Below are 13,879 nucleotides of genomic sequence, written 5' to 3' on the forward strand. Positions count from 1 at the left end.
AACTTTTAAAAATTTATAACTTTCTTGTTGTTTGTCCAATATCGTTCAAACTTTCACCTATCAACTCGTCTGATTTTTCTTTTCCTTATAAAAACAAGTTTTTATTTGGGTTGGATTCCCCTTTAAGATGACATAACTTGAAATATAAATCAAGTCAGTGAACGATTGTACATTCATACAGTTTATTTCTGTGTTATGTACATAATGTTTAATTTCACATCAATTTATTAATTTGTGTTTGTACAATATTCCTTGCACAAAGACTATTTTATTAACAGATTTTGGCGCAAATATTCACTGCTGAATGATATGCGCCGTATAAACTAAAACAGCAACAATATATTTTGTGAATTAACTAACCTTTCATGAATTTGAATGATAGGTTTAAAAATCATTGTGTTTTTAATAGCTGTGTGCACTCTGAACGCCTAGCTTAGCCGGGTAATAAAGGAGCACCTTGAGCACCTAACAAGGTGGATATGTGCGCAATATAAATACCCTATATTATTATTATTAATATAATCATGGTATTTTGTCATCCGGTTGCTGTGCCATTAACCTGTTATGAATGAATGAGTCTATGACTTGATATTCTCTCCGCAACCAAAATTACTCAATTTCGGTAGCTTATAACAGTGCAAAATTTATAACATGTTTGCTCCCAATAACATTTCATTTTTTCATGGGTTGATAATGTCAATCTTACTCCCATACCTTTCATAACATGTGCAGTGTGATTTTACCCCGTTTCACAAGAACCAGTAGAGTTACTCATTTTTTTTTTAAGGATTGAATGAATTTGCTGATCACTCCTCAAATTGTCAATATTTATGTAGAATCTACCCCTACCCTATTTCGTAGTTAAAAAGAAAAATTCAAATAATGATATCACACAAGTAATCGTGACCAGAAATTACAAATTTTCATAAAAATTGCCAAATTTAATTTCCTGATAGGGGTTTAATTAATTTCATCGTGTTTTCAAATTAGGGAGTGAATGATGAGCTTCACCTTCAATGTTTTTATTCAGGAACAACACAATGAATTGCACTGAAAATTATTATTTTTGTCTTTCTCTATCACATCCCACATACACGTACATACGATTGCTTGCAATCAGGATAAATTCAAGAACGCTGATCTATGACATGTATATAATATATGCAAAAGGGCGGGGTCGGAGAATAGATTGAAAGTATGGTGTTGAGCTGAAAGTATGGGGGCAGGGGAGCTGGTGCAAGCAATCACAATAATTAAGATGGTTGATTTTACATTTGGATTCCTGTACATGCTCAATGAAAAAGTGCCCCACCCATGCCCCCAGGGGGGGGGGGGGCAGTCAAATGTATTGCTGTATACATGCATGACCAAATTATTTCCAAACACCCCCTTAATGAGTTTTTTCTCTGTGTGCAAAATAACCTTAAAAAGTTTTTTGCGGGCTTTATTTACACAATTTCGCCCCTTAAGGAGGTGTCACCAGAATATGACCTCGGGGAAAAAACATACCCTAAATATGTTGACCCCATGATTAACCATTGACCAGTCTTTGATAACCACCCTTTTTCTTGAAAACCAGATACCCTTAACGAGTGCATCGCAGCCCGCGGCCAAAACTGATAAACACTCCTTTAAACACATTTTTTGGCACATGCATGTGTACAGCAATATATTTGACTGCCCCGGCCCACCCCTCTCCACCCACACGTTTCTGTGGCCCCTGAATGAAGTGAACAAAATATTTGGCATACTCATAGATAGATTGAGTTAACCTGTAGAGATAAATGTTCATGCTACTGTATTGAATGTATTGGTATGATCATTGCTTTGCAGGAAACCACTGTTCCGTTACTGCTACGAATGTGGACGGTCGATAGGCGTACGTCTGTCTGCGTGTACGCGATGCAAGGAGGTCTACTACTGCAGCAAGGCGTGTAAGATCAAAGCCTGGAATGCTAGACACAAAGAAGAGTGCCTGAGAATAGGAGGTAAGAGTTCAAACTGGTGTGAAGTTTTCATGAAGCTAGAAAAATAATGAAAATTTTGGTGAAAAATTTGTGCTAAATCCATTAAAAATTAATAGAATTTGTATATTTTTCCAAAATTTTGGTTTTGTGACATCACATGTCAGCAGCTTATTAATTAGATTAATGATTATAAATTGTATTCATGAAATATTTTTATCTTTGAGTGGAAATAATTGATTTGACATGAATATGATAAAATGCAATTTTCTCACAAAATCAAGAGTGATTTATTATATTTAGCAAAATGAATATAAGGTGAGATTGCTTTCGTGTTTGTCAGAAATTTTTCCTTTGATATGGAACTGAATTAGAGAGTAAAAGATTGACCTGTTAAGGTACCCGTAATACTTCCGAAAGCGATGGCTATTTCAAATGAATTGCTTTATTCCAGAGAGCTCTACCAGGGTTCCCAGCCAATCAGGGAAAATCATTTTACTTTTTTTCCAGTCAGGGAAAAATCAGGGAATTTGATAAAATATACCTCAAATCAGGGGGAAATGCCTCAAATGAGGGAAAAATCAGGGAATTTTGATCGGCCCAAAAGTCACTCAGACTCTTTTATATTTTGTTGCATATCAAAACAACATCCATTGAATGACTGGTTATGGTGGTACTAATTAGTTTTATATTGTTTTTATACTGAAAATACATGTAATTCACTGCAACAACTCATGCGAAACTGGGAAAGGGCTTAAATAATTATCAGGGAATTTTTAAACTTCATCAGGGAAAAAATCAGGGAATTTGTTTTCTTGAAAAGCTGGGAACCCTGTCTATACTGTTTTGCTTGAATTGTTCTTTGCAGGTCGCAGTCGGAGTCCAAGCCCAACGAGCCATACTGGTGTACCCGGCTCGCACAACTCCACCAACAATTCCAATCAGTCACTCACACAAGGCCAGGCACAATCTAATGCTAAAGGACTAGGGGGAGGTGGAGGATCCATTGCTAAAGGTCAAAATAAAGGTCATGGGCCAAATGTGAAAGGTCAGACAGGGTCAAATACAAGGGGTCAGGAGGGGTCGAATGCCAGAGGTCAGCCGGGTAAGACGGGAGGTGTGGACACCAAAGGGAAGGTTGCGGGTAAGGGGCCAGCTGGGGTGGCTGGAACGAGAGGTCAAGTCGCTGATAAAGGGCCAAAGGGCAAAGGTCAAGTAGGGGGTGGAGATAATCGGATGGTGGGTCAGACCAATGGTCAGTTTGGTGGAGGGAGTGTTGGAAGGGAAGCGGTCGACCATGCCATGAAGTCGGAATGTACAGAGAACTATAGCTATAATTGAGTGCGCCATATTGGTTTATATGTCTCGTCTCTCTAGCCATGGACCTACAAAGGAATGGGACATTCTTCTGTTATTTGATGACTTCATTGAACATGTGACTGTCATTGTCGTCTGAATAACATTTTCTTCATGTATGTCTGCTATGATTCTGTGACGTTCACCATCAATTAGGCCATGGGTTGAAAGAAACACTCCATGGTTCCATCCATCCATTAAAGTGGCATGTCAGAATCTGACGTTGCCCATCAAAACGTGCTCTCCTCGTGCTCCCTTTCCTTTTATAGCACCAGTAAGGGCCACTGTCCCTAAAGCTTTCTTACGAAGAATGTGGCCCAAACTGCATATCTGTCGAGTTGCTGTAGTATGTAGTAGGATTTGGCCTTTTCAAGGAAATTTATATTGCTATTATTTGCGAACATGATCAGTCCATGGTTAAACATTAATATTGCGTGAAAGTGTATCTGCAGAAGGTAAGACCGTACTCACTTATAAATCCTTGATAATCTAGGTGCAATTTTTTTTTTTTTAGTTTCCTTTTCAACATAATTGTATGCACTGACAGGATGTAGTGCCCACAGCATAGATATTTGCAAACCTGACCTACACAAATTAGTTATGCAATCCCTTGAAATAGGTAATTATTCAGGAAAGTAAAAAATAACACAGGTGCAATGTCACTGTGTCCAATGAGATCATCCCTTTGAAATGGCTTAGTGGCGTTTGGAGATAAGAGAGATCTCCTCACCCCACGAAACGATCCTCATTTGCATTATTTCTTCATTTTTCAATGTGCTTGATGTGTGCAAAATAATTCAGGGGTTAATAAAGGGGGACTTCCCTCCGAAGATGTTAACTGCACAATGGGGGCTCCTCTATTGTCCTCCTGTGCTGTAAACTAATATTGATGCACTGCATCTGATGAAACATTTGATTTTATCTTATGAACTTTTGTATCAATTACAATGGCTGTTCGCTCTTAATTGGAAAGCCTTAATGTTTTATAGAGACAGTCAGGGGTCCATTCGTTTTAATCATTCGTGCTTTATGATTTTTTTTACGATATAAAATTTGACAAATAATTTATCATTCTAGTAGTAGGTATATGATTCAAGACTACATGATCAGAACATTGCATTATGGGTAAGGAGACTGGTGCGATTTGAGCAATTCAGGACTGCAGCTGTAGCATGTCGCATTTAAAGGTCTCTCGAACAGTGATATGATATGATCAAGATGAGATTAGTGATATTGATATAAACAACAGTGTTGGTCTGCATGTAAATGTAGGCATCGAATTCTATCAAAGGTAGACTTGCATAGCCGGGGTAATATAGGAGCATTTTTAGCACCTAACAAAATGGGTATGTGCGCTATATAAATCCTATATTATTATTATCATTAAAGGCCTTTTTTTCCCAAGAAAAAAAAATTCAATATGGCGGTGCTGTTCAAAGTGACTTTGGTGTATTGCCTTTAATGGATTATCAAACGGTATTTAATCATGAATAATTATTTATCCAATAACAATCATATTATATATATGATTTTCATTCCTATGCCAAATGATTTCTGTAATTTGCATATATTTGTAACATTCCATCCATTGTATATTCTTTAGGAAATATTGTACATGTATGTATTCATATGATGTATGTGTATTGAGTGATGTATAATTTATTACACTATTGTTGGTGTGTGTTTATATGTACATAGTACATGTAGATACAAATTATTATAAATTGCATGATTATCATCAATGTTATTGATGATAACCGTCGTGGTTATGACTCTTGTCTTTCAATCTGAGGGACTTGGGTTCGATCCCTAGCCATGGCATGTTTTCCTTTAGCAATAAATTCACCCACATTGAGCTGCACTCAGCCCAGGTGAGGTGAATGGGTACCCAGAAGGAAGAAATTCCTTGAATGCTTGAGCGCCTATGGGTAGCCAAGCTAAAGCCGGGGTAATAATGATAGCAGGGCCCACTGGGAGAACAGATTTCGGAACTGAAGTGGCTACCCTGGGTAAATATACCATTAATAATATTATTATTAGTATCATCATAATTAATGTTCAACTTGATTGACCATTGAGTATGGGTGTACTGATGAAGTGTCTTATTACACAGTTGGACACGAATAGCTCATAGGGGGATCCAACCCAAATAATTATTTTAGAGAGGAAAAAGAAAAATAAAAGAAGTTGATAGGTGAAAGTTTGAACAATATCGGGCAAACTGTAAAAAGTTACAGACTTATAAAAGTTGTAAAAATTTGTAATCACTATACTTATGGAGACTCCAAATTGGCCACATTAGGCAAGGACTACTCTTCCATCTAGTCATATACAGAAATAAGTTAAATGCCATTTTTTTCAAAAGTGACATTTCAAATTATGTACATCTTTCAGGAGGGCATAAAACAAAAGTATGTTTTGATTATCCCCAGGGGAATAGATAGTTAGGGAAAAAAAACAATTCCCTGATAATTAAGTACTTGGCCTATATGGGAAAGTTGTTTCTACCACTATAATTTACTTACATGTACCCAGTTGCCAATTCACAATTTACATATTCTTAGGGATCTCAATTATGAAACAGCCATAACTTGATTACTGTTTGTTTGATTTCTTTCAAATTTTCACCATTCTGCTTAACCTATCTCATCCAAGATTTTATGGCCAAGGTTGGATTCCCCTTTAATCCTTCGAATGGTCTCGAGAGTTGACTTTTATTCCTTTATTTCAAAAAAATGTTGACTAAACTGAGTCAAACGGCAACGACAAATACAAAAAAATATATATGATGATTGTCTTTATATAATCTATTCCTACACTTTAAAAACTCAGGTGTTGATTTAACACCAGCCCAGAATCTATATATGTTCACACCAGAGAAGTATTGAAACAACACCAGTATACTAATTGATGTTGTATAAGCACCTATCTGGTGTTAGACCAAAACCAAACTGGTGTTGTTTAACACTTCTCTGGTGTGGACATATATAGATTCCGGGCTGGTGTTAAATCAACACCAGTGTATTTGCAGTGTATATTTTCTCTATTCTGAATCAGTGTCACCTCTGTATGTTATTTCCTGACATTGTTTTGATAGTTTATTTGTTTTTATTGATTGTGTATAGTGTATATATGCAAAACATTGGAAACGATATATGTATTTTAAAATTATACACATACCTTTTATCGTGATTCTGTATGGATTATCTGCCTCATGAATATTCATCACCTTGATTCTAATCATATATTTCAGCCGTCCAGATTATTTATTATCAAAGCTGATGAGGAATATGTTATATTTGAATAAAGCTGCAGTGAAAAAAAAACATACTTGGTTGTGTAGTTGTATTGAATTTTGGGGGACTTTGATTATTTTTATAATATGGTTTTAAGGAAATGTCCACCCCAACAAAAAGTTCATTTGAATAAAAAGAGAAAAATCCAACAAGCATTACAATGACAATTTCTTCAGATCGGATGCCAAATATAAAGAAAGTTATGACATTTAAAAATTTTGCTTAATTTTACAGAACAGGTATATGCACATCCTGGTTTGTATGCAAATGGGCAGACTGATGACGTCACCGACTCACTAGTTCTTTTATATTTTATTATGTGATTTATTCTAATTTTCGTCCGTTGTCATGTGAAAAGAAAAATTTCCTCTCTAAATATGTGGAATTTCAATGTGTTTTAACATTTTATGGATCAGTCAAGTTGGTCTTTATTGTCAAATTGTAAAACATGAAATATTGTATAATTCAAACAATTAAAAACAAGAAATAGTGAGGGACATCATAGACTCCCATTTTTATATATCACTGAGTTGTGCATATAATTATTTTGTGAAAAATAAGCAAAAAATTCAAATATAACTTTCTTATTTTGCATTCGATTTTGATGAAATTTTCAGCGATATGCTTTAATTTTTCTCTATTGATTAAAATCAACATTTTTCTGGGGTGGATTTGACCATTAAAAACAATGTAGATAAAATGCCTTGCTTCTTATATTATTGTCGGGATTATTGTGTTTCTATTCACAGTCCTTTCGAACTTCATATCAGTGATCATTTTAATATCAATAACTATATGAACTTAATTTATAAGAACAGCTGTGGTATTACTGAAGCGTTTACGTGCCTCTTGCTGAACTTCAGATTGAAGTCATTGTAATTGATATTTCATCAAGTTTTCAAATGCATATGCTATTCAGATATTAAGTGTACATGCGCTATTTAATTTTGAACCCCCAAAATGGACCTTGAAATAATGAAATGAAAATGAAAGCATATGTATCATCGTGCAAGTTGACAGAGAAAGACGGGGGGGGGGAGTCAGAATAAGAGAGAAAGTTGGATGCAAGTGCAAAATGGGAACAGAGATTTATCATACCAAAGAAATGTTTTTTCCTTATATCGAAAACGAACTTTATTATGCAGGGAATTTATTATGAGGAAACGTCAATCGAAATGCAAAACTTCCATATTTGTTTGGGGCATTCCCTGTCGTCCTCCCTGAAAGGTTTGGAGGGGAAAGTGCCCGCCCCGGGTGACGCTGACGTTCAATTTAAGTAAGATTTCAATCAAAAGATAAAGAGTTGCTTATATTCTCGTACAATATAATACAATAAAATCATATCTTACATTTTCAGATGCTTTTCTTTCTTTCCTCATTTTCTTTTTTGCTCTTGGTAGTAACTTTTGGGGCCTTCCATTCTTTTGAACACCATTACCATGGATGAAGTCCGGGGCGATGCCCCCTGAACCTCTCGAGATTCAACACAATTTAAACCTTAAAGATGGCGCCGCTATTTTCAATGAAATTACTGATATAGGGTTTACAAAACATTACTTCAACGCAGTAGCGTATATAATAAACAAAACATTTTGAGGGAGTTCAACATGGGAAATGTGGGAAAATTTATACAACGCCACGAGCGAGCGAAGCGAGCCAGAAAATGTTTGTCCTTATGAAATTGACATTCTTAATGTTATCAAAAAAGTATCTAGTCCTTGGCTAGGGCCATAGGCAATGTTTGTGCGGTATAGGCCTTCTTCCAGAACCTCTCGAAGTTCAGTATTTTTTTTTCCTGATTGCGACAGTTTATTGCGTGCAACTTAGCAAGCTTTTAAAGACTTCATACACAAACGCCATTCCATTCTTTCTTTATTTTCAATCCTCGGAAGCCCGGCCATGTTCCTAAATTCTTCTCTGCTTTTGTCCTTTTATTTTTTTTCATTTTCCCTTGCATTTAAGCTTATTCATTTCTCACATGTTTTTACCCCTTTTCCTCTTTCCTTCCTTTACCTTTTACCTATCTTCCCTTGATTTTCTTTCTTTCTTTGTTTAATTCTTTATTTTTTTTTCTTCCCTCATTACTTCTTTCTTAATTTCTTTATTTCTTTCTTTTTTTTAAATTTCTTTATTTCTTTCTTATTTTCCTTCCTTCTTTCCTTCCTTCCTCCCTCCCTCCCTCCCTTCTTTATTTATTTATTTATTTCTCCCTTTCCCCCTTTCCCGTTTTTTTTCCCCGGTGAGCTCTGCCGGAGGGGGGGGGGGCAGTCTGCCCCCGCCTGTAACACCACTTTTCATATCGCCATAGAAACAATGAAAACTGTCACGAGCTTCATTATAAAATGCTTTTAGACACGATGGAAGATAATAGGCATTATAGGGAAGCCTCTTATAAGGGTAGAAAAAGCGGGAAGGATGCAAAATAAAATCAAGGGAAATGTAAAGACCATGACTTCTTCACTGTAAAAAATATTGGGTAAAATTTTAACCAGCACGAGGGTAATTATGTGTTTAACCAATTTGGGGCAGTAGTACCCAATGCGGGAAACATAGCAATTACTTTAGAATGAGCAAAATTTTCATCACACTGGATAAAAAAAATGCCCAAAAGAAATGCCCAATGTTGGTTGGACACAGTAATTACCCTCATGGAGCATTTTTACCCAATATTTTTAGAGTCTTCTCCTTCTTCTTCTTCTCCTTCTCCTTCTTTTTCTCCTTCTTCTTCTTCTTTATTATCATGGAAAAACTTAAGGATGTTTTTTGTTTGTTTTGCTCTTTATGTCTTGAAATTTTGGTCTCTGAAATAATTTCTGTCTACGCAAATAACTTTTGGCGCAGGCTATTTATGTCATAACTTTTCTCATTTTTTCTCGTGCTACTTATAAAGGAACAAAATGGCCATCACACATCTAATTGAAACCGTTTTGGAGGCAATACAGTAACTTTTTGGAAGTAATATGATGCATTAATCATTGAAATGAAATTTTGTAATGTTCGTACTGAAATATTGATTACTATTTCTATACAGTATTTTTAAATCAATATGTTACATTACAGTTCTCACATTTATTAGTTTGTCATGTTTTAAAATATCATAATTGCACTAGTTAACATAATAGAAATATCTCTCATAAAAAGATTCTATGAATATGAATAATTATGTAATACATTACAAACACTCTTTAAATTGTGGCGACGCGTACTTTATTATGAATGTATATAATCTCCATCACAAAGTGATGGTTTCTCTTTTGTATTTTCCTACTGTCTGGCCCCTCTATCCATCTCGCTTTCATTGATACAGTCACCTTTCTTTTTCATTTAACTTGCTTGTCTCTTTCCGCATACTGTACGTCATTCCATTTCGTCAAGTATATCTTAATAATTCAACTTTCTTATGTAATGTAAATTATGTGTTAAGTCTTATGCATTGTAACTTATGAATTGTACCTGTTCAATCAATACATTATATACATGTATATTCACCCTGCCTATTGCCAGTGAAGGGAGTTTGTCCCATCATCACTGGTAGAGACCTGGGTTTATGGTACATTCTGTATTTGATTATGAAATAAAGATGATTTATATATTATATACTACATTCATTTATTATTGGAATAAAATTTTGAATTGTTTGTATAAAAAATTGATTACACTCATCTAATTGAAACCTTTTTGGGGGCAATACGGTAACTTTTTCAAATTGATGTGTTACTACTTCATGAATTTATTATTGGAATGAAATCTTAAACTTTTCGTACTGAAATATTGATTACTAGTCTTTTCTATACAGTAGCTTTTTTTAATTAATATTAATACTACATGCATTTATAATTATAATGAAATTTTGAATTGTTTGTAATGAAATATTGATTACTAGTTATTTCAAGAACGTAATCGCGTTTCTACTGAATTTCAAGTATTGTCATTTAATGTCAAATTGAAGCTTTATGTACATTATTTACTTGTAGCCTTTATGTTAATGGGTATTCGCATTCACTCCACTGTATATTTTTTTAATGTAATAATGACTTTATATTATGTTTAATATGTTTATTGACTCAAACAGAAAAAATATCCGATATGGACAAATAAAGACGAAATTTGTAAGATATATATTTTTGTGCCACAGTTGCACAGTTTAAGGTATCGTTTGGCTTAAATGAGTTTATAAGTAAACGAGTACAGCCATATATTATTTTTATGGGATTAAGTTGACATCATCATGTGTGTCGATCCCGGGGGATGGGGGGATATATCCCCCAAAAAATTCAGGCGGTGGGATGGTCGGTACAATCACCCCCACCCCAATATTTTCGAGGGCATGAAAAAAAGGTATATCTCCAGAAAAAATCGATAAATTTGTTGAAATACATAAAATCAATAAAAATCGATAACACAGAAATACACACACAAAAAAAAAACATATTCGTTCTCCACATCAGTTTTTTTCTGAAGTTGACAAGTCTGTTTTGAAAACAGTTAACGCACTCATTTGTATGTGATAAGTGAACTTGCTGATATATAGGGTAATTTCATGAGCCATGAATAAATGTATATGTCGATGGTGCATAAAAGCAAATTGTCTTAACAACAAATGCATTTTTTAATGTTCATATACTGTTAAAATAATGGTAATTGCACATGTTCAGGGAGAAATAAAACTTTGTTTCACTTGACAAGGAGGAGAAAATTTGAATATTTCATATTTCATATAATAAAATACAAAAGAAATAGTGAGTGGGTGACGTCATCAGTCTGCCAATTTGCACACCGACCAGGATGTGCATATAACTGTTTTGTGAAATTAAGCGAAACTTTAAAATGTCGTAACTTTCTTATTTTACATCCGATTTTGATGAAATTTTCAGTTTTTTGCTTGTTGGACTTTTCTCCTTTTTTTCAAATCAATTTTTTGTTGGGGTGGTCTTGTCCTTTAATGTAAGGAAGATCCCCACTTACTCACCCTTTTCATGATTTACAAAACATGAATGGAGTGTCTCGTTCAGTAGGTCTAAATCTCGAAATTTTCCGCTCGCACTTCGTTTAGTGATATACCTATTCTGTTTCAGTTACAAAAAGTGCTTAGAATTTCCATTCTTTAGGTAAAAATATCAAAAGATTTCAGCTCGCGCTTCGCGCTAGCATTACTTGATTGTCGAAATATGTAATGTCTGCAAGCAGTCTTTGACAGGTACTTTTTCCATTAGTTCATTTCTGCTCGCGCTTCGTGTTCGTAGTAATTATTCAGTTACATACACATCTTTTTCAAGTAACAAAAATTGCCCAGAATGTTCAAATTTTAGGGAAAAAATGCATAAAATAAAAAAAAAATATAGCCCGCGCTTCGCGCTCGCATTATATAAATAAGGATTATTAGTATGATATTATGTATTTATGTTGATGTATAAGAATAAAGCTAATAAGTGACTTATAGGACTACCCCTTCAAAGAAACAAACAAAAATCATCTTCGAGCGGCCGATCGGGGAAAATATAGCTGAAAAAATAAAATTTGAATCAGCATTAATTCGAATGACACATAAAGACCTAAAATTCCATCCCTACTATCTGCAGATAAGGCATGAACTTCTCCCTGCCGATATCCAGCGCAGAATGAATTTCTGTCTCCTTTCAGGGATGAAGCTACCTTCAAAATGGATGGACATGGACGCATATCCCACTGGCCTACCTAGTAACTACATGATGTCCCCTTAGTCCAGGATAGAAGAGGCATAACCTTGTTTTTTCATATATACAATATTTTTTTATGGTTTCTTGTCAATTCGAGGGTGCTGATTACGAATCTGAATGATGCCACATTTTCCGCAAATTGGCAAAATCCAATATGGCCGCCAAAATATGCATATTACCCATGAAAATCATAAAATTTGCCAGCAAATTGGTTATAAAATATATGTAATTGTGTTGCAGGAGTGAAATACTCTCTGAAAAATACAAAATATTTATTTCTTGATATTCAAAATGGCCGCCACAGACCTCTGTATACCCTATTATGTATGAGTAGGGAAAATTAATTTTTCACAAAAATGATCATTAAACTGCAAGTAATTGTGATCTATGGACGAGGTAATATATGAAAATCATCAATGCTAACATGATATATCATTTATTATGTCATAAAATAGCTGCCACTGGCCCAAATAGTATCATTTTCTATGGCAAAGGGGCCAACAAAAATCGCAAGAAATGCATATTATTATAAGAAACGAGTGGAATACTGACTAAAACACAATTGCTAACAAAATATATTATTTAATATGCCCTGTATGTGATAAATGCTGTATTTTGATATTCAAAATGGCCGCCAAAGGCCCTAACAGTATATTGTACAATGAGAAAGAGGGCCAAAGAAATCACAAGAGTAACCACTGAAATGCATTTATTTGTGATGAATAAATGAGATACTGTCTAAAGAACATAGTTTTCAACGAAATATATCATTACGGTTAAAAGTTTGTGTTTATTACTGTATTTTGACTTTCAAAATGGCCGCCATTGACATTGATTGTATTATGTACAATGCGAACTAGAAAATAAATTTTCACACGAGTGAGCACCATAAATGCTCGTAATTGTGATCTATGAGTAAATTAAATTTGTCTGAAAGCATAATTTCTAACAAAATATATCAGTTCTTCTGCCAGGTAGGTGATAAATACTGTATTTTGAAAGTCAAAATGGCCGCGGCTACAGGTCCCAACAGTATTATGTACAATGCGAATGGGGACAAATGATTTTAACAGATTTTGGCTTTGCTTGACTACATGGTGTTGTATGAGTGAAATATTGTCTGAAAACGATTACTAACGAAATATATCATATCATCTAAAATTTAGGTGATAAACGTTATATTTCAAAATTAAAAATGGCCGCCATATGCCCTTTTGTGAAAATTATCTGTCCTCATTCAAATTGTACATAATACAATAAGGACCCATGGCGGCCATTTTCCATTTCAGAATGCAGCATTTATCACCTTAAATGCACCAGATATGATATACCTCGCTATTATAAGAACCATTGTTTTAGACAATATTTCACTCTTACTTCACAATTATATGCAATACTTATAGTCAAGCAAAGCCAAATTCTGTCCAAATTATATGTCCCAAATTACAATGTACATAATACTTTTAGGACCTATGGCAGCCATTTTGAATTTCAAAGTACAGCATTTATTACCTCCATGACCGATATGTGATGTATTTATTTAGAAATCATGTTTAAGACAATATTT

The 13,879-nt window shown here is 34.5% G+C and overlaps 1 protein-coding gene across 8 annotated transcripts in view; it reads left to right on the plus strand.

Annotated features, from left to right (window-relative positions):
- Window positions 1-3,605, plus strand: part of LOC129278891 (ankyrin repeat and MYND domain-containing protein 1-like) — a 31,925-nt gene extending 28,320 nt beyond the window's left edge. For all 8 annotated transcript variants that reach the window (XM_064110920.1, XM_064110918.1, XM_064110923.1 and 5 more), the window contains 2 exons: window positions 1,834-1,988; window positions 2,833-3,605. In XM_064110920.1, coding sequence (XP_063966990.1) covers window positions 1,834-1,988; window positions 2,833-3,305 — 628 coding nt within the window. In that variant the 3' untranslated portion in view covers window positions 3,306-3,605. The remainder of the gene's footprint in view (window positions 1-1,833; window positions 1,989-2,832) is intronic.
- The last annotated feature ends 10,274 nt before the right edge of the window (window positions 3,606-13,879 follow it).

This window comes from Lytechinus pictus, chromosome 16 (genome assembly GCF_037042905.1).
Source record: "Lytechinus pictus isolate F3 Inbred chromosome 16, Lp3.0, whole genome shotgun sequence".
Classification (NCBI taxonomy): Eukaryota; Metazoa; Echinodermata; class Echinoidea; order Temnopleuroida; family Toxopneustidae; genus Lytechinus; species Lytechinus pictus.